The 22,955-nt window shown below is 36.9% G+C and overlaps 1 protein-coding gene across 1 annotated transcript in view; it reads right to left on the bottom strand.

Moving 5' to 3' along the window:
• The window catches only part of sh3yl1 (SH3 and SYLF domain containing 1), a 38,197-nt gene that overhangs the window by 4,076 nt on the left and 11,166 nt on the right, over positions 1-22,955 (bottom strand). The window contains exons 2-9 of the mRNA XM_073869686.1: positions 17,528-17,638; positions 14,685-14,798; positions 11,555-11,619; positions 10,505-10,617; positions 8,641-8,769; positions 8,307-8,463; positions 7,324-7,396; positions 4,836-4,907 (exon numbers count right to left, since the gene is read on the bottom strand). Of these exons, the coding sequence (XP_073725787.1) occupies positions 4,836-4,907; positions 7,324-7,396; positions 8,307-8,463; positions 8,641-8,769; positions 10,505-10,617; positions 11,555-11,619; positions 14,685-14,798; positions 17,528-17,638 (834 nt within the window). The remainder of the gene's footprint in view (positions 1-4,835; positions 4,908-7,323; positions 7,397-8,306; positions 8,464-8,640; positions 8,770-10,504; positions 10,618-11,554; positions 11,620-14,684; positions 14,799-17,527; positions 17,639-22,955) is intronic.

Genomic DNA, 22,955 nt, shown 5'->3' with positions numbered 1-22,955 from the left:
AACGTATAATACATGCCAAAAGCATTCGGTTAATATCATTATCTCATTTTTGATGGAGGTGTCGTTTATAGTGGCTTTTGCATCAAATATAAGTGGACATCACTAGTTAAACAGCTGTTTACATCGACCACCACAGAAGGATGTAAACTGGATTGAGACCAGTTTGGGATTGTGTCAGTCAGATGACAAATAAAGAGATGTGCGATCAGAATCAGACAGCGGTGGAATGTGGTTCCACACTGTTGGCACCTGCTCTGATATCTTCTTACTCCCAAAAACCCTCGGGCGTTGCCAAAAGCTCCAGTCGAGCCGTTTTGCACACTAAATGCTTTTGACTTGTATCCCAAAATAACTGGATCCATTCGACATAACGTTCATTCCCGCTACCACATTGCAAGACATGACAAGCCGGCTGTTAGACAGCAATACAATCCAGAGAGTTTCTTCAGGGCTGTAAGGACTGTATATTTTGGCAACGGGGTGACATTTGAGTTGTGCGGTTTTCTACTTGTACACGCAATATCTAAAGAAAGTGACAGCTGATGACAGGAAGATGGCCTTACTACACATCTCTGATTCAAGTATTAACGTTTAAGTTTTGTAAAGTATATTAAGAATAAATTACGATTAATCGCTCAAATGTTACCTGAAAATTGCATAAATGTAACCAAAAGGCAATTTGACCATGAAAAAAGGAAAAACAGGAATGTTGGGAGAAACCTGCATGGTATGTGTCTAAAAAACAGATACGATGTGTGCGGTAAAGACATTATGCTCAACAAATCAAAATCTCAGAGCGGCTTTCCCCTTTATAGACGAAACTGCTCTTGGAAATGGGGGTGGCTCTCTAACCACCTTTTCTAAAGGCCAGGGATCCATCTAGTGACTGTATTATTTACGGCAATAATGATCATCAGCATAAGATTGTTAATGAAACAAATGAAGAATGAGTTTTCCAGAACTCATTTTTCACAAAGGAGTCTGTGGCTAAAATAACACGCAATGCAAACGCACACCCAAGGATTTTTATCAAGCATGTAGCGATACAGAAGATAAGCATCTTTGGACTCATCTCTCAAAGACTGAAGTCAACATATTATTGCATTTTTCTAGTAAAACACCTGCAATCTATTTAAAAGGGAACATGACACATGTTCAAAAAACGCTATTCTCAAGTTTGCAATATTTTCAGCAACCAAGTAGCACAGACTGTTAGTTCGGTTCACATTGGCCACATCGTGGTTACGTCTGGGTCTAAAGTTGCACTGACACACCAAACGGACGGCGGGCGAGTAGCGTCCATCCTTTAACACTTAATACTGTTGATATGCATGTCAACTACCTACAATCATTCGTTTGGTTCTCCTATGCAAGACCCTTTTCTGGCCAAATGCCTGCTATTGGCTGGTATTTTGGCACGGTTGGCACACCGAAGACAACGTTATGCACAAAAACTACTGGTTGTCCTGGTGAAGTTGTCAGTCGAAACTGTACATGTCATTTATGTTGTCAGGCAGTTGATGATTTAGAAACACTTTTATTACCCGGTACAATATTAACATATAATTTGACAAAATCCAGTAATTAAGCATCACAGAGGTACTCTTATTTCCAGCCCAAAAAGAATTGAACAATGAAACCTTGTCTATCGTCGTCTCAAAGTGTCTGGATCATGCTGAGGCACGTGCAAATTTCAATCAATTGCTTTCATTTATGTATCTGAATCAACAGGGATAAAAATAACTGAACAGATGCACCACAATAGCTCCTATATTAATTTAGGCTTTAAATGAAGGAAATGAGTGATTTATTACCTGATCGTGCTAATAATTCATGATCTCATCTAATTTAATACATTTAATAAGAATGACTTGCTCTTCGACAAAGTAAGTAAAACTGCTTTTAATTAGTACGTAAATGAGTAAAGTAGCTTTAATTCACATATTTTGTGTTTTTAAAGCATTCTTGATTATGTTTGGCTTTTTGTATCCGTTCACGCCTTTGCATCAGCAGCAAATCTCATATTGTTTCTGTGTCTGTCTTTCGTTTACATAAGCCCTGGCACGCTTGATCTCCCGATCTCTCAGCATCATTCACTCATAATGAATGACATGCAACTGTGCAAGACATGTAGATCAGAAGCCAGCAAGACCCCACATTATGCAATTTTGCTAAATTTTTCATAACACTCCTGTTTTTCCTGTCATAAAGAGAGAACCTGGAAAAGTTATCGCAATCACCAGCCGACATGTTTTCATTTAAATTTTTGTGATGTCTAGTTTTGAATCCACATACACACGTCATCTATTAGCAAGTGGCTTTTGACAGCTCCTGCTTCACTCTCTTCCTGAAACGCACAGATTTTGTACAAAACTCATAGATTTGAAAAGCTCTGTGTCCCTGATTGGTCAGCTAATCTGTACGTTGTGATTGGCCTGAATATCTCTGACGTCAGGCATAAATGTGACACTCCTTACCATGTTTGAAAGATTTGCTCACAATGCAATGCTAACAGGAGTTAACTTACATGCTGTGAGTCCGAAGCGGGAGGAATTATGATAATGTCGGTCTTTACTACATCACCAATCTCAGGAAGTAAACTTTTGCCTACAATCCGTGTGTTTGTTGTAGTCCAAGAAAAGAGATTTATGTTGGAGACTATAACTTGCGTCATCGTTTACTTTGGGGTATGTACCTTTTGCATATTGTTAACATGAACTAATACACACTTATACACCAAAGGACATGGAATATCTTGAATCAGACAATAGGTGCTCTTTAAAGTCCTTGGGAAAAGGAAGTCACAATCAACTTTACTTCCATATCGTGCCGTATTTCTGACTCAAATCACACGATTGTCACACGACATGGCTTGTGTTTTCCACTGTGAATTGATTGGATATAGAAAAGGGGGTGAAGCAGACGTCTTCAGAGTAGGACCGCCACAAAAGAGCGAAAGTATATTTTCAGAATTTATGAGGGCAAAATAATCACCCACATGGATAAATTGTTTGTAGTGAACACTGCAATATATATAAAAAATAGAGATGTTCCGATCAAACGGCCAATAATGCTTGCTATGCTTCTCAATGAATTACGGTGAAAAGCCGCCACATCCAAAAGCCAGAGGGCGCTCTTGTGCAAAAACTCAATATGCGCTGCAGACGAAGAACCATACACACACAGCTATGACACGCAGCTCCAGGAAATGGCTTAAAGCAGGGGTGGGGAACCCTGTTCCTGGAGGCCCATTGTCCTGCAGAGTTTAGTTACAAAGTATAGCGGAAGATTTTCCTGAATTTTTGAAAAGAACCGCCCCTCCACATTTAAAAAAAAAATGCACATGCGCAACACTCTAGATGCTGTCGGGATGTTTAGTGTGTCTGTGCGGTTTGTAACTTGTGCCAGGGCTAGCATCGCTAATCATAGCGTACATCAAGTTTTACTAGCAGTGATTTTAAATGGATTTCTCCAAATAGCATGACAAACTTTACCTGTCGAGTAGAAACTTTGTGTGGCAAGCCCAACCTGTGCTTTTAGCGCACACCAGCGTGTTAAATAGTCTTCCAAAAACACTCTGGTCTTGTCATATCATCTGAACATATCATCAGAATGATTGAAAAATGGGATGATCAATAGTCTAGTTGATCCACCCGGAAAAAGAAAATCTATCGCTATACCTTTAAGGTATATTTTTATTGCTGTTCTTCAAACCTTTTCAGGTATTTTCATGATAATAAAGAATATATGTATAATAATTATGTTTGACAAGTGTTGCTTTTTCAAATGCATGTTATAAACGATTCAAACGAATAGCCATTTCAGATCGTTAAGGACTTAAAGCCTTAGTACATGAAATAGCTGTGAATAAGATCGGCTGTCTGATTCAGAAGTGATCAGCAACGTATTTTTAGTGGATTTCGTCATTAATTGGCACCCCTTAAAAAAAAAAGTCAGTTTTGATATCAAAAAGTATAAAAATCTCATCTCTTGCCTCGTGGGTTGCCTCGTCACACCCCTAATAATATTGTCATCTTTTTGTGGGAAAGAATGTGTTTGCACCCAGCTAAATACTTAGATGGCAAAAAGCACATAGGTCTTTCCTGACTAGATGGAGATGGAAAAAGGGCCTGTCTATAGCTCAAGGCGTCTTCCCATCCAGTAAGACTGACTTTGTCCAAACGGAGCAGGCGAAGTTGCTCCGCAGGCCCGTTTTTGGTCTAAACCTCATAATTCAACTTTTAACGTGGGCCTTTGGGAGCCAAATGAAAATAAATGTGACTGTTAGCTGAGTTGAATTGAGGAGAACACAAATCACCCTCCAGATGCTGAGCTGCTCAATGAAAAGATCTCATACAGCATTGGGTGTTTCTTCTCGTGCATTTCTGCGAGTAAATTAACCGTCGCTAATCTACTGTAGCAGTTTTAATACACTTTATAATTTATCAATGTCAACTGATATGCGTGGCTACATTGTCAACGTTACTCTCAGAGGTATTTTTTGTTGTTTTAAAACGTGTGTGATTAACCTTATCATGTGAAACATGAAATAATTCCTTTTGTGGAGATATTTCGCTCGGTGATATGCTTGAACGAGCGTAAAACACACAGTCAAATCCTCTTCTATCATCTTATAAAAGTTTGTCACAGGTGTAAATCATCTTTATTCACCATACAAACAATACTGTTTAAGTTTGAATGGTTTACTTACGCAAAAATGTATGATTTCATAGTTTTAGGTGTGTGGATTTTTTGTTAATTAAGTATACAAAACTTTTCCATTTATTCACATGTTAAGCCTCTCATAGCAAAGTTGTCACGGTGGAGTCACTCACCTGAGCTTTCAGTATCCCAGCTGTCCCAGCTGTTCAAACTGGGGTAAAGAGTAGGTTTTGCAGCCGAAGAAGCTGTGAAAAAATTTGGCTTTATCAACAATCATAAATGAGACACTTGAAAAGGCATTTAATATAGATTTGTGTAAGAAAAAGGAAAGCTGATGATAAGCCAATAGTTTCATATGCCACTTTTAAACATGTAGCATAAATGGTTTATAAATATATATCTCAGGATATTAATCCAAAGAGACACACAGTATTGTGCAAAAGTCTTAGGCCACTACCATCTTGTCTTGTGGTTTCAGTTTTATTGTCCATCGATTCATTTTTGTATCGTACTTTATTAAGATACAAACCGAAAATACAAGAAAAAATAGCTTCTTTTGGCCAAAGTCAGTATTTAGTGTTGACCTCTCTTGGCACTAAACACAACTCTTAAAGGAATAGTCTTCTCATTTTCAATATTAAAATATGTTATTACCTTAACTAAGAATTGTTGATACATCCCTCTATCATCTGTGTGCGTGCACGTAAGCGCTGGAGCGCGCTGCGACGCTTCAATAGCATTTAGCTTAGCCCCATTCATTCAATGGTACCATTTAGAGATAAAGTTAGAAGTGACCAAACACATCAACGTTTTTCCTATTTAAGACGAGTAGTTATACGAGCAAGTTTGGTGGTACAAAATAAAACTTAGCGCTTTTCTAAGCGGATTTAAAAGAGGAACTATATTTTATGGCGTAATAGCACTTTTGGGAGTACTTTTGACTCGCCTGAAAAGTCCGCTCCCCTTCTCCCTCTCATAATGGGAGAGGGAGGGTGTTACTGCGCCGAGTCGAAGTGCTCCCAAAAGTGCTATTATGCCATACAATGTAGCTCCTCTTTTAAATCCGCTTAGAAAAGCGATACGTTTTATTTTGTACCACCAAACTTGCTCGTGTAACTACTCGTCTTAAATAGGAAAAACGTTGATGTGTTTGGTCACTTCTAACTTTATCTCTAAATGGTACCACTGAATGAATGGGGCCAAGCCAAATGCCATCGAAGCGCCGCAGCGCGCCCCAGCGCCCACGTGCACGCACACAGATGATAGAGGGATGTATCAACAATTCTTAGTTAACGTAATAACATATTTTAATATTGAAAATGAGTAGACTATTCCTTTAAGGAGGATATATGAAACACACATTTGCGGACCATTTTAAACAATAAACTGTCACAAAGACTTTAATGAGTATCTTTCCACCTACAACAACGTCGGAACGGTCCTCTTTCTCCACACTTGTAAACACTGGGGCGTATTTTCTCATACGTCCTCCGTGACTTCTTGACGTGATGACTTATTGCGTTAGGTCTCGCTGGCGTGCCACGTGACTGGAGATATTTCATTTGATCATGATGGCAACGAGATGCGGTTTATCGCGTTTACACTGTCACCTGTAAATTTTAGCCTGGAGCTGAAGCTTTTCATCGACCTTCTCAACAATAAAATAATTAATATAACCCTCCAATGCATAGTTAATTCCGTTTTGGTGACTTTGAGATGATATATAGTCTTTCAGTCTCCAAAAATCATCAATTGCCTCCTGTGAAATGTCTCCTATTGTGACAGCTGCCATAGCGCCTATCACCGAATGTTGATTGTTTGTCCGAGTGAGTGGAGGGGGCGTGGCTTAGCCATAGGTCAATTAGGCGGTGTGATTGCCTTGAACAAGCGATATTCGCTTCAAACACGTCTTCCGCGCAAGTTGAAAATATTCAACTCAAGCTGAAAATTTTCATAAAACAAAGTTAAATTCCCAGAGTAATCTAGAGCGAGGAACGCAATGCTTCGTGTTTGGCGTGTACACAGCATAATGCATTCAAGAATATTTCCAATTTGCAAGAAGACGCTAAAGGGGGAAAAGCCCTTTTTTGCGGCAACCGCACCATCCAATTTGCTTTATTCGCGCGAGGTTGCGTCTATTCGTGTCTTTGCATTGACATTGTATGTAATCTACTCAGGCAAATCTTGAATTCCCATTTGGTCGGTACGCCCTATAAGACTTTAGTACAGTACTGTTTATTACTTGTCTTGCCAAAAAAAAAAAAACGTAATTAAAGCAACACTATGTAGTTTTTTTACCTTTAAATAATGTCTCTAAAATTATTTCAGTGATAGAACAACTTTTAACTGCACAAATTGTACAGTTGCTGCAACCTGAGCAGCCTCCTAGCTGCTACAAGCACACTCTGAAAGTGGCGATGGAGGGTAGGAAACACAGCCCCACCCCTCCCCCTGTCTGCAGAAGAGTGTCTGATACCAGGCACTGTTGCGCTTTTCAACCACATGGGGGAGCTGTAAGTCATTTTTACATGTTGTTTTAAGAAATAATTATTTTCTATAAGTCACAACCTTTGCTGGGCTAGTGCAAAATGTAGAAGTTACCATATGTTTACTACGAAAGATTTGCAGTGTGTAGATATGAGTGATCATTGACTCTCTTACTCTCTTGCTTTGGTGTATAAGGGCGGGCAGGTTTCTGTGAAGGGGGTCTTGGTCTAGATGGTGCTGAATTCGTCTGCAAAAACAACGAAAAATTAAATAGTTTCTGCTGAACTTTTGCTCCTGGTAACGTTCAGCCTGTTACTCGTATAAATATGTAGCATGAATTAAAGGGTTTTGAATTGAAGCTGTGTTTTCATTTATACAGTAATAGTCTCACAGTAACAAACCTTATAGACTTGAAAATAAGCTTTCCATTCACAATGCTTAATTTCAAATAACAATGTAAGGGATATAATTATAATGTACATGTACTTACAAAGGCAGGCCCTCTCATGGGTTACCAAAACTTTTTTATGTTTATTTTTCCACAACTTGAATATTGGAAGGCATTTATTACTGTCATCTGTGGCGTTTTATGGTAATATGATTTATAGTAGCCATCAAACAAAGCTCACAATCCCAATCTAATGTGTCAAAAGATTACGTCAGTGAATTATACCCAGTGTTTAATTTAGGTTTAATTTGTTCACATCTTAATTCCAAACCCACGACAGATTTGCTGCACACATCACAATTTTCCACTAGGGAGTTTCCTGTGCTTTGTGTATCGCAAAATTACCAAAATGCGTAAAATGATTTGACTGAACACATAAAAACTGTCAGTAAATATATAATACTTTCTATTGTTAATGCAGGGGAGTCTTTAAAAATTAAATAAATGTTGAGTGATGCTGTCAGTCAAGCGAATTAGTTTCAAACAGAGCGCAAAGACAAATAACACGCACAATATAAGCAGAAAGTAACTGCGTGGTAACTGTTTTGTTGGATAATGAAAATAAGCTTAATTCCTGTGAGACTGCTCATTAGTGTACCATTCAGGATTTTTGACAGATGCCCTATTTATAAATGTATGCCATATACAGTCGTCCAGTTTTAAAATGGTCTTGATCATTAAAACGATGTATAAGCTGATAGATAGTAACCTGCTTGTCTACGATGGGGCGCATAAATTTGCCCTGCCAGTCGGAGGCGTATTTCTCTCTGTAGTCCTCCAAAATGGTATACAGGTCATATGCCTCGGGTGGAGGTTCCACATCTCCGTTGAGAATCGCTGAAGCACGAATGTCCTGCCCATAAAACCTCAAATAGAAAGTGCAGCATACGTTAAAATATTGAAACTAAAACATAAACAACTTGAGAACTGAAATCACAAACACAATGAGAAGTAGGTCAATGCATGAAGTGACATCGGTGCCTAAGGGCTTGAATGCGAGATTTAAACTAGTTTCATAACCGATGACATTGTGAAGTACTTACTTTCGGTTGGCTTCTTTGCGTTCGATGAGGTAAGAACCGACGAGAGACACGCCGGCGTAAAGGCCGCGAGATTTGCAGTAGGAGTAAACAGCCGCTGTGCTGCGAACCGCCACGTCTGCTTCCAAATTCCTGTCAAAGATGCTTAGTCAGACTCACATGTACAATATGTGTGACGGTAGCATTACACAACCACAGCTCATAGTATAAAGTCTGCTCAGACACAAGACAAAACAACCGAAAAACCCAACAAAAATAAAAGACTTATTGGGCTTTTTCCCAGACATGGTTTAAATCTAGTCCTAGACTAAAATGCATATTTGAGTTGTCTTAATTGAAAACAGCTTGATTTCTTAAAATACATCATTGCCATTGTTTTGTCTCAAGATGCACACCAGTAATGTTTTTTGTAAGGAATGTTTGTAAAAACAACTTAAAAGTCCTAAATTACCTAAAGCCTAGTCCTGACTTAATCTAAACCCTGTCTGGGAAATCGCCCCATAACGTTTCTTCTTCCTCGTTTTCTTAAAGCGTATCACACCCCATCGAGAAGCACAGCAATTATTTTCTTAAAAGTCCGGTGGCACACACTGGCGCCGTCATTTGACGTCTTTCCACTGTGCTCCGCTGAGACTCTGGATGCTGTGCAAAATCTTAACGTGACAGATCGTCATTGACATAAATTACATGATATTTTTGACCCTGGCCCACAAAACCAGTCATAAGGGACAAATTTTTAAATACATCATCTAAATTTTGAATAAATAAGCTTTCCATTGATGTATGATTGTTAGGATAGGACAATATTTGCCCGATATAAACTATTTAAAAATCTGGAATCTGAGTGTGCAAAAAATATAAATATTAAGCAAATATATATTAACTCATTCCCCGCCAGCATTTTTTGTGATTTTCACAAGTTTCAAAAAATGTCTTCCAGGAAAATTTTCTTCTAAAAATAAATAAACATGCAAATATATCAAATAAAAGAACAAACCCTCTGCTTTCAAATAAACAAAAAAAGAAGAAAAAAAACGTTCAACATTTTTCGCAAAAAGCTGAAATAATTGCATTTTTGTGAAGGAATTTTGTTAGAGATCAGATTCAGAACGATTATCAAAACATACACGAAGTGTAAAATAAAAAAATAAAAAAAATTGTCTCAGTTTTTTTATAAATTGGGTAACAGCAACATCTAGTGGATAATCGCAGTATTACAGAATAACATAAAACCTCATCAGGAACATGTTTTTTCCATGCATATGTTTTCTCTTAATTGACGAGATAACCTGTCAATGGCGGGGAATGAGTTAAAGTTGTCCAACTGAAGTCCTTAGCAACACATATTACTAATGATAAATAAAGTTTTAATATATTTTTATGGTAAGAAATATACAAAATCTTCATGGAACATGATCTTTAATTAATATCCTAATGATTTCTAATGATTAATATCCTAATGATAATTTTGATCCATACAATGTATTGTTGGCTATTGCTACTAATATACCTGTGCGCCTTATGACTGGTTTAGTGGTCAGGGGTCCCATTTGTACCAAATCAACGTTAATCTACAAATTGACTTCACTTTTGACTGCAAAATAAATTAATCTGTTTGTAATTTAGTAACTTTGTAACTATAGTAAGTTTGAAAACTTGATCTCACGAGTGGAGAATGTGCATTTTTATGCAACATACATACAAAACTATATTTTTTACATTTTGTTAAAAAAATAAAGCATTGTAAAATAACAAATAATAAAAACATACATAACTGACATAACCTGCTTTTATTCCAGTCACTACAACCGAGTCCACTGCCCCGTCAACAGCCTGAGGTATTGCACTGTGACGTCAGCTCACCTACCTGCCAACAGGGCCAACAGCAACAGTGAAATTTCCACCCAGTGTGAGATTTCCCCCTTTACTGAAAGCATCCACAGCTCTCCTCTCATTCAAGATAATGACGAAATCTGATGCCTGGTCGTGAAAAGAAGGAAAACATTTTTGTTTTAACCTTAATAAAAAACGTTTTTGTTTGGGTTTGGACATTGGCAGTATGTGAACATAAAACCATACAATGAAAAAAATCCTCTTTCTTCTTTTTTAATCCCGATTAAACCAAAGCAGTCTCATTAGACATGCTGTTTTGATTCTCTTGTTAATATGACGTCACACAAACAAAGCCACGCCCACTTCCGCCCTACGAACAGTTTGCTTCCTTTGCTACTCAACAGGTATGTTGCTACCCAATGAAAGACAGCGAATGCAATGCTACCATTGTGCCTGAAAGCTGAAAATTAATTAAGATTGTCAAGATCGACAGGCACTCGGTACACAAATGACTCATCCCGAACACCAGCTCAAGGTCATGGAAACAAAGTGGAGCTTTTCTGCCCGGTGACAAATGACCTTAACTGGACACATGCACTGTAGTTTCCTGTGCATCTACTTTACACATGGAGAAATGATGACGCCAGTCCCCGAACCATAAATAGCTCCCAACAAGATTAGTTGATTTTAACTGACCTCTGATTTAGGAAAAAGGTCCTAATGAGTCATTTGTAAAAAAAAAAAAACTTTCAACATCTTACCACATTTTTGTGGTCTCTGGGTATTGTGTATGACATAATCATCCAAATTTAAATTCCTAAATATCAAAAAATGTTTAATATGATCCTGAATTGCTTGCAAGCAGATTGGGAGGTCTAAGATTTGATCTTTAAACGCCATACATTATACATCGAAACTGATCGAGGTCCTGGACCCAACCTTCTCTAAGATTTTTGTGAGGGTAAAATCAGGCAGAAAATCTTGTAGTGTGAGCCAGGGTTTAATTACTACATACTGATCAGAGGTTTAGACCATAAAGTGCATACATAAATTATAAAACATTCACAATTCAAAAAAATCTTACCTCCAACCCAATCTCAAATCCTCCACCAAGTCCGGCAATCCCAATGGCTGAAGGAGCAGACCACCCTGCAGCGAGAACAGCAAAACAAAGTTATCGAACTGACTAAATATATTTTTTATTACATAAGACATTACACTGTATACAGAAAAAAAAACTTTACTTAGGACCTTTTGGACACTTGGACATTTTTTTTTCTCCTCACTTAGTTCTGCTATCATTTTACTTTACAGTACTTTTATTGCTTGCATTTTATATTCTTAATATTTTAGTTTTATTTATCTCCTTCCATACGTATGTCATGTTTACGTAACGCATGCCAATATATTTTAGGACATTATAAGCACTTCTTAAACACTTATTCGGTGCTTTATGAAAAACATAATTTACTAAAAAACTTTCCAAAACTTAAAGCCACAATATGTACGATTTGTGTAATATAAAATCCAAAAAACACTTGCACAGTGTGCAAAATGTACAGTGGCGTCACAAGTTCCCTCATATAATCTTATATTTAAGCATCAAGGGCTCTATCATACACCCGGCGCAATGCGCGACGCAAGTGTCTTTTGCGCAATTATCATTTTCACGTTTAGCGCCACGTTGTTTAAATAGCAAATGCATTTGTGCCCCCTTTTGCGCCCATGGGCATTCTGGTCTGAAAACGAGGTGTGTTCAGGCGCATTGTTGGCGCGTTGCTATTTTGAGGCAACTAAAATAGACTACGCCATTGACCAACAAAAACCTGCTCTAAAGTCTAAAGTAAATGGCGCAATATGTTTTTTGTTATTTAAAGTAATATGCGCCTATAAACGGGACGACAACGCGGGTTTGCTTATCACATACATGAATGCGCAGCAGCACAAAAAACACTTTTAAATATGAAAGATTAAAGGATTGAATGTAAAATATTATTATTGAGTCTCTTGGACATAAATGAGGACTAATTATGAGCTGCTTCACCTGTAGCCTAGTAAGTAAATAAATGCTTTGCTTTAAACAACCGCATCTATTTTTAAATGTTTTAAAATGCTACCATACAGATTTATTGTACATGATGACACTGTGGATATGGTGAGATGAGAAACATGTTGGGCCCTATTTTAACGATCTGAAACGCAAGTGCGAAGCGCAAAGCGCAAGTGACTTTGTGGGCGGATCTTGGGCGCTGTTGCTATTTTCCCGGCGGGAAAAATAACTTTTGTGCCAGGCTTAAATCAATAAGGGGTTGGTCTGAAGTGGGTTCATTATTCATAGGTGTGGTTTCGGGGTAACATCAAATAAACCAATCAGAACGCTATCCAACATTCCCTTTAAACGCAAGGGCGCAAGTTCCATGGCGGGTTGCTATTATTATGACGGATTTACCAGGCGCACGCCAGGAGCGGTTCACAGCCGAGGAGACCCACGTTCTTGTAAGAGCAGTCAAAGACAGAGAAGTTGTTTTGTATGGGGATAGAAGAAACCCGCCCAAATCAGCGTCGGTTAAACAGGCGTGAGAGAAAATAGCCACAATTGTCTCATCAGCTGGCATCCCCATCGTTGCGCCAAGTGCTACAATGATGTCAGGAGTTTGGGGAATCCCAAGCTTGCCAGCATAAATCGGGCACGCCGTGTAACGGGAGGTGGATCTGCCTCTACACAGGACCTGATGCCAGCAGAGGACATTGCTGCGTCCACCCTCACCGCTGGTAGTTTGGGGGCTTTGAAATCGGACCCAAGAAACGCAAGCAAGGTCCAACCCCAAAGTACACTTACAAATCAAGTTCATATACATTAAGGTTTCTTATGAAAACATTTTAATTATTATTAACATAAAATAAACGTAATACAGCCAACTTATGAAAATATTTTAATCGTTATTTGCATGATAATTTTTTAATGCAGCCACACAATAAATAAAAGCTATCACCACAATGCTCACCACAATGATTTCCCTTATCTCATGTGTTAATATTTTTTATTGTAACAATTTATGATTTGCAAAAATAACTGTTGCATCTGTGTAGATTAGATAAGCAAATTGTGTGCGCGTTGTGCACGCTATTATGCTCAAGCATGCGCCCTTAAAATAACAGAATGAACCACGCGCAACACGCCACTGACTTTAGACTAGTTTTTTTTGGTCAGTGGCGCAATTGTTTTTTGAAACTGCAAAATAGCATCAGGGATGGTTTGCGCCAGAACACGCCTCCTTTTTTGCGCTGAAGTTCATTCCCTAGTTTGCCGACGTGCATCTGTGGAGGGAAAAACCCCGCTGTGTGCCGGTGCAAAATACGATTGATGCATGCTTCACTGACAAAGTCATTTGCGCTGGGTGAAAGATAGGGCCCTTTAAGTAATGCTTTGTAAAAATCCCATGACGCTGTTCTAGTGCTGAAACGCTTCAGCTCTCCGCGTGTTTGTAAATTCTTTATGCCTTAAATAATCTCCTCCCATAAATTTTGCATCTGACCGAAAAACTCCTAGAAATGCATTCACAATAAGGTTAATTGCAAAAATAACTAGACCACACCTTTTTAGCGCTACAGGTAATTATCCACTGCATGTCATTAGTAAATCCCAACACTCGCTATTTAAGGGCAAAATTATGGTTTGCGCTGGCGCAAGCTGTTAGTAAATCTGGGCTTAAATGTTTAAGGACCAGTTGGACTGATATAATCACTTAATCCTTTACCTATCAATTAGGGTAAATGTAATAGGGGATAATACTATCAAAATACAATATACAGCACTTTAACACACAACGATTTGTATATTATTATAGCTGTATTTAAGCTTTGTTCTTAAGACTAAAAGCCTCAGAACTGATATGCTTTAAATAATGATGTAATAACATGATTAAAAACTAATACAGTATAAGACTCTGTGGCTCTGCATGACCATAAGGAGTGTTTTGTTTGTTCAGTTTTGAATGTTGCTAAGGCAGCTGCCACACATATCATTTCTCAAACTTCCCTAATTGCTCTAATTGGTCTATTTAGTTTGAATAGTTTTGGTTTAGACAGGAGAAAAAAATAAACTGCACATTTACACAAAACTAAAAAATGCTTATGACCCAAGAAAGCAAATCTATTCTACACAGAGTAAACGTCAACATGTTGAAGACAGAAAGGAGGAAAAATCCACTTACTCCCATCAGCCAGTCGACAGATGACTATTCCACTGCCGCCCCTCGCGGTGATCATGAAACCCGCTTTAAAAACAGACAAGATGGCCAGACCCTGAGCCTTGGCAATGACATGGGCTGGTTCAGGTTGGGGAAAAGATAAAAGTAAACATATGAGACAGACATTACTATTTTACAGACAAAACTGTTCTTAAATCCAACAATCTGGGAATGCAAGATGAAACAGGTTGCCGGAGTTGACTGGTGCTTTGTGCTTTTGCACTGGCTGCACAGATATGATGAAGTCACTGTATGAGTGCATCCATGTCATTTGTTGAAGACGTGCATGAACAGATACTTGCCAATGGATTGACAGAAAGGCAAACACTACAAGTCATGTACATACAGTAGATGATATCAGTCTACAGTTTTGCCAAATTTAAGTAGTAACTGTACATGTCTACTATCAGCACAGTTATGGTGACATCTGTATTAGACAATACAACTAAGACATGAAGTACAGTAGGTCCCAAAAAACAGTGTGAATGTTGAATTGTGTATTTATTTTAAATCAATATATACAGTAAAAATTCTTTGTTGCACTTAAATTTTTAAGTATAATACAACTTGAATTTACAATTAATTATTTTGTCTAGTGATGAATTGCTATAAATTATAAAAAATAAAGTCAGATAAATTAGCTTAAAGGTGGTGTGTGTAAATGTTAGTGGCATCTAGTGGTAAGATTGTGAATAGCCCACCCCTCAAATTCAAAACGCATATGGGTGCTTCTCACGAAATCCATACTTAAAAGGTGTCCAGCAATAGATTTAAAAAGCCCTTTAAGCCAATTTTTTTGCCCATATAAGATTAAGGTCTGAACTTAGTATAACCATTATTTTTAGAGGATTTAAAACATATTTCCTATAGAATTATTTACATTTTTTAGATTATCATCATCAAAATTGTCATTACCGCACCATTATATTACATTAAATGAATGCATTTACAAACCCATGTTACGGTAATGAGAACTAAGAAGTTGTATAGTTACTATGACAAACAAAATGTCAACTTTTATCTAGAAAGAAAAAATAAGAACTGCTTACCTGGTAGCCATCTTAAAAGAAAAATCCAGATAGTTACTCACCACCATGTCATCCAAAATGTTAATGTCTTTCTTTGTTCAGTCGAGAAGAAATTATGTTTTTTGAGGAAAACATTGCAGGATTTTTTTCATTTTAATGGACTTTAATAGAGCCCAAAATTTAATACTTCACTCAACACAGTTTTTTTCAACGGAGTTTCAAAGGACCACAAACGATCCCAAACGAGGCATAAGGGATTGTCATTTTTGACAAGAAAAATAAACAATATCCACTTTTAAACCACAACTTCTCGTCTAAATCCGGTCGTGATGCGATAGCGTGACCCCACGCAATACATCATGACGTCAAGAGGTCACAGAGGACGAACGCGAAACTCCGCCCCAGTGTTTACAAGTGTGTTGAAAGAGGACCGTTCCGACGTTGTTGGTTGTTGAATGATATTAATTAATGTCTTTGTGTCAGTTTATTGTTTAAAATGGTCCGCAAATGTGCGTTTTATATATGTAACACGTGACCTCCCTACATCACTACACATTTACGTTATGTCACGCTGGACCGGACCTAGAAGAAAAGCTGTGGTTTAAAAGAGCATATTCTTCATTCCTCTCGTCAAAATTGACAATCGCTTCGCCAGACAAGACCCTTATGCCTCGTTTGACATTGTTTATAGTCCTTTGAAACTCCGTTGAAAAAAACTGTTAAGTGTTGAGTTAAGTATTAAATGTTGGGCTCTATTAAAGTCCATTAAAATGAGAAAAATCCTGGAATGTTTTCCTCAAAAAACAATTTCTTCTCGACTGAACAAAGAAAGACATCAACATTTTGGATGACATGGTGGTGAGTAAATTATCTGGATTTTTCTTTTAAGAAAATGGAATATTCCTTTAAGTGTCACAGTCAATTATGTCCCTTCCAACAATTTTTTTAAAATGTTAGTTCTTTGAGAGCTTAAACAATGATTGAAAATTGTTGTGGAGGATGAGAAAATTGGTTCTGGACACATTTATATTCTTTATTATTGTCTCTACATTTACCAATGATCACCACGTGTTTCTTTACTGTAAATGTTTATAGTATAACATGCACTGAAGCTTTTTATTTTTTAGATTTTTTATTTATACATTTTCCATGTCAAAGAACCCAAAATCCAGTCATGAACACGTTGCGGTAATGAAAATTTCCCCCTTAAATGTGAAAAAAAACCGGCTCATTTTAAGGTAATTAAAACAATACAGTTCATTATGTAAGATATTTATACACCACCGATAATATAGGTATGCATATTATATTGCATTTCTGTCAAAAGATCCTTCTTAAATTTACACAATGCACCTTTAAATTATTTCAACTTAATTTTTTATCATTTTATGTACAAAAATGTGCAACAAGGAATTTTTACTAACATACTAATGTATCAATATACTGTCAATATATTTCTTGATGACAGCTCCTAACTCTACTGTCAGTATTTTTTCTTAAGATAAAGAAAGGTTATGGCACAACCGTCACTACACACTGAAAAAAATGATTCATTGAATTTAATACATTTTTTTTAAGGTAAGCTACATTTAAACAAAATTTTTATATTTTATTTTACTTTACTAATCTTTTTTGTTTAAATGTAGCTTAAATAAATTGATTGCAACCACTTACCTTAAATTTTTTTATTAAATTCAATGAATAATTTTTTTCAGTGCACTCAACTTAAATTCGACTAATGTCATTGCATTGGATTGGGAGACAGAAACAAAAAGTTACCTGGGATAAGTTTGTCAGGTCCCAGCCTGCTGGATATTTCTGTGAACTCTCGAAGAATCTTAGCAGCCTTCTTGGCCTCAGACTTGAGGTTTGCAGGTATTGGGTTATTCACTAAAAATAAACATCAGGGAAATCAAATTTAGATATATTTGTTTTGATGCATAGATCAAGAGTATTTATTACTATACGACATCACATTGTAACAACCTGAAACGTCATAAATCTGACGACTTGCGTCTTCCTGAATTCTTTCAATTCTACTATGCTAAATCATTTTGTTGTGACAATACACATGCTAAATCTTTCAAACCTCAAAATTAATTATAAAAAAATGTAGGCTATTTTAAGCTACCTGCAAGGTGAGACACGAGAAAGTTATCACCACAATTATTTACTCCTTTATGTAGAAGGGCTCTTGCCATCTTAGTGTGACAAATTGTTAACTTTGTCAGTAACGCATCAAATGTCAGCATAAACAAACAGGTTAGTTTGTTCATGTCACTATAGATAATACACTTATCATATAAGACATAGTTGTAAACTTTTGGGAGGAGTGTGTTCATTCATTCACCCCTCACCTTAATTCTCTACTAACCCCACCTTAATATGGTTATTAAATTTAGGCAAAGTCCAAAGAAAATTCCCCTGATGAAAATATTTGCTGTAGTAATCACGTTTTAGGTTTTACTTAAAAAATTATGGTTTACAAATGGTTTTTGTAGCAAAAACATATTTAACACAACAATAAGTTAAAACAACCCATGCAGGAATATTTTAATATGCAAATATATAAAAGGTTTTAATTTTTTATATTGTATATTTAAAAATCTTACATTTTTAGGTGTAACCAATTGATTTTTTTTACTTTGTGGGAACATTTAAGTTAAAAAAGAAAAATATATTTTTTAAGCGTTACAAATTAAAATAAATTTTTAAGTAGATCCAACCTTCACACGCAAAGTAATTTGTGGATCAGGTGTTTGGCAGTAAATGATGGTAATTAATTTATAAACAATACTAAAACTGGATGTTAAACGGCAGAATATTATTCTAATTTTGAATTACTTCAGATTTACATCTTTATATTTGCATTTCTAGTCTCATTTTGATGCACCTCTGCTGTTTTGTTTGTAAGAAAAATGCCAAACTGCCCAACCTAACCTACATACTATTTATAAGCTATTTTTATTAGTATTTTCAATAAAAGCAATCAAGTAAGTTAATGCACAAAATATTAGTCACACATATTTTGATCCATTGACAGCCTACATAAAAGGAAAATGCACGTTCCTCAAATATATACGAACAAAAGTCAAAACAAAAGGTATACTAAAAAGTATTTTTAAAAACTACCACACCTTTATTTTGCTAAATAAATTAACACCTAACTCTCTATGAATTCAATTTTGTGGGATGAATTGAATAACTTTTGGCATGAGCGCCCTTTTTGTGGTTTATTTTGGGAGGTGCTTGTAAACGTTTCAACAATGTCGTTCCAATTGAAGAATTCTTGCAAAACCAGCCACATCAACAGGACAATTCACTTGTGTGCCAAGGAAACACTTGCTTCAAATCTTTATAACAAGCAACCACCAATTAAGATATTACATGCTGCTGTGTAGTCCCTAAGTCTATGCACTTTACCCTACTTCTATGATTAAAGTCACTACCCAAAAACAATGTACAGTAGGAAAAAGTATAAGGAAAGTAACCAAATCGCAAGGGGTGTTGTAACTTGGCATTCTTAAGAAGATAAAGGGATAATGCTTGCGTAGAATTACAATGTATATGAATCACTCAAGTATTTTTTGTAATAACTGCACACCTGTTTAGCTACATTTCAATAACAGATTAGTCGACACTTTTTATTTTGTACTATGCATTTCATTTTTAAAATGTATGTAGGATAATAAAACGTCACAAAATTCACATGCATTCACAATGTTACGAGTTTATTCTTAGCAAGTTTGCCTCCGCAAGCAACACTTATTTTTTCTATTTAATATCCCCAAGTTCATCACATGAACAAGCAGATGACTAACAAAGAACTCGTTCACTATTGCTTATAATCGTTTCCAAAAAAAGAAAGACAGAGGTCATGTTCTGGTTTTTGCTTATGCACAATACTTTCGAACCTTATTTATTTTGAGGTGCATGTAAACACTGTTTCATTAATAACAGAGTGTTGAGAGAACAGCCACCGGCATTTCTTTTTAAAAAAAATAAGACCCAAGGCATGTGAAAGTATAGGAACGGTCCAAGACCTCCACTCTTAAAGGGATAATTTACCCAAAACTTACTCATGGGTGCATGTTCCAAACCAGTATACATTTCTTTGTTTTGCTGAACACTAGGGCTGGGTAAAAATATCGATTCATCAATGCATTGCAATTATTTGTTTCTCAATTCAATATCGATTGACCAAATCCTATGAATCGATTCAGTGGCGGCGCTGTGGGCAACACTCTAGTGAGAACGTTCAGCATTGTACAAGACGCGCTTTATCAAAACAGAAAGATCAAAGATGGCAAACAGCAGCACTTCTTTCAAGCCTGCACCATCAACGTGATCAAACATTAGTACTACTACACACATTATTTAAAAATATACTCAGGTACTTAATTGCTTGTGTATTTACTTATTATCGAATCGCTACCGAAGCAAGTAAATCAATATAGAATTGAATAGAAATCGAATCGAAATCAAATCGAATTGTGAAATTCCTAACAATACCCAGCCCTATTGAACACAAAAAAAATATTTGTAATCAATAGAAGTCAATGGTTCTCAATAACGGTTTGGTTACATTGGTGAGTAAATGACAACAGAATTTGCATTTTAAACTATCCCTTACAAAGCAACCATCCAACTAACACTACACCAGTGTTTCTAAAAGTGTGGGGCGGAACCCCACTGGTGGGAATAGGAACATTACAAAAGCCCTTTTCACACAGACATTCCGGAAAATACACGGAAAATGCATCCTGGATTTTTCTGGGATCGCTTGATTTTTGTTCATTCATACTGCCAATGATTTGCCGGCATGCAAGGTCCCGGAAAGACACGTGACCTGTTTAAAGTCCTGCCCTATGTTCTACGCAGCGTCTGAAGTTTGCATATTATTTATTATTTCTCTCTCTAAAAACCACTCGGATGCATTTTTGTTTATGACTATAAAGGAGCATGTGACGCACCGTTCTATGCTGGTGAATTATCTCAGCTTCAGAGTGGATATTTGACGAGCTCCCTGATCTCTGCTTTAATCCAGTTTGCAGACATTTCTCACCATGATTGTTAATATGCATTTAAAACCCCCGTTTTGAGGAGCTGAACGATATATCTTGTTGGGATGATGCGCGGGAATTTTTGTTTATTATAAGCTCAAATGAACATGTGACGCGATATTCTTTTATGCTGCTGAATAAATGGAGGTTTAGCACCAGCAGAGAAAACCAAGCCAACAGTGGACCTAATCCTGTCCGTTGCAGATGTGGTACGGTCCAACAGTGCAGCGATCGTTTCCGCATCAAGTTTATTTTTGCAGTATTGCACACGCTGAATTAAAGTGATAGTGCATGTTAGTGGTCAAAATGAAAAAAAGATCAACACAAAAATGCAGTAATTTTAGCATAAATGCATAAAAAGAAAGTTTTTCTGTCATCCTATTAGGAATGGGCGATATGGCCTTAAAAAATTACCACGGTAATTTTAGTTGTTTGTTGCGGTGCCGATAAAAATGCTGATAAATTATTTTCTTCTGTAAAATATCAGATTAGGTTATGTTTAAGTTGTGTTCCAGTGACTGCTGAAAAACATCACACAACAACAATTACACAATAATAATTCAAATCAATTACAAGTTTAAAATGTAAACACAGATTCTGTATTTATTTATACTCTTATGGTGCAAAAATAGTGCAAACAGGAAAAGTAACAATGTCTTCAGATGTGTTTCAAAATTACAACAGAGTACAACTGCAAATAAACCCTGATAAAGTAACAAACATGTTAAAGTAACCTGATAAAGTAAAGAAGTTTAGTGTGGAACAGTCAATAGTCCCTTTCACACATACATTCTTTACTGGTATTTTACTGGTAAATTGCAGTTAACAGGTAATGTGTGAACAGAACCTTTCCGGTAAATCTGTACTCCCAATTTACCAGTAAGACAGGTTGTAAGATAACCAGTAATTTACCAGTAAGTGTTATTTGTGAACGAAAAATATAAGATTACCGGCATTTAGAACAGACGACGTCAGACCGCGCTGACAGAACATTTGTTTTTTATTTATGTCGCGTTTACCCCCGCATGTTTCCACACATGAGCTGCTTAAAAGTCGAGCACACCTGAAGTTAACATCCACATTTCTTCACCAAAGTTGTTTCAAACAGCTTACCACCTATTTGCCAAATTGCCGACGTCCTTAGCACACCCTCTGTGATTTGCAGACGGCCTCTAAAGCAGCCTAGGCGTTTGCCACAGATGTGAAAACAACAAAATACGGACCGTGGATATGAAGTCATAACCCGCCATTGTTTACAAATACAACACTGAGCTCACCGGCCCCGCGCCACATGTAACTTCCGCTTTTTCTCAGAGTTTACTGGTATTTTCATACATGTGAATGATGTCTTACTGGTAAAAAGACGGAACCTCAATGCATGTGTGAACAGCACGTTTTTGTATTTACTGGTAAATGCATTCTGGTAAATTCATGGTAATAACAACAAGCACCTCCTCAGCCTCACGTCCGCCTTCCGCAATGTTTGTTTTCCCTCCGCACGTGAACAGTGAATTGGGCGCGCACAAACCTCATCAACTAGATTTATCGTTGTTATCATGAGGCGACAGATTTTCATCGCAAAGGATAATTTTTGGCAGTATATCGCAAATGATAAGATATCGCCCATCCCTACATCCTATTTGTTTAATTCCATGGATAAAGCAATAATAGCAAAACATTTACCAGGAGTTGAAAAAATAATTAAAGCACGATCTCTGAAAGCCAAAGTTGACATTTGAAAACACCTAAACAAACACCCCCCCTACCACAATAGAATTTGGACATGGTTTTGATAGACCCGCCCCACACATATGCAACCCAGGCAATGATGTAGGTTAGTAGACATGTCCCTTCATGCTGATTGGCTACAAGTGTGTTTTGGTACTTGGCCCAAAAAATCGTGCACCCCGCCTTTAATCTGGTCAAAATTATATGTAGTACATGTGTTATAGTACTAATAGAGAATCTATTTTTAAAAACTTGGGAAATTACTTGCCCATTAATGGCTGAATCACACAGATCGCTAGCGTACTGCAAATGTAGTATGTGTAAAAGCACAATGGCGCATGACGGATCCATAAAGCATACGTATTGCTCTACGCAACGCATACGCAACGCATACACATACTGTATGTGTGAAACAG

This window comes from Misgurnus anguillicaudatus, chromosome 7 (genome assembly GCF_027580225.2).
Source record: "Misgurnus anguillicaudatus chromosome 7, ASM2758022v2, whole genome shotgun sequence".
Taxonomy (NCBI): Eukaryota; Metazoa; Chordata; class Actinopteri; order Cypriniformes; family Cobitidae; genus Misgurnus; species Misgurnus anguillicaudatus.
Note: the sequence above shows the minus strand (reverse complement) of the source record. Positions and strands in the feature narration are given on the sequence as shown.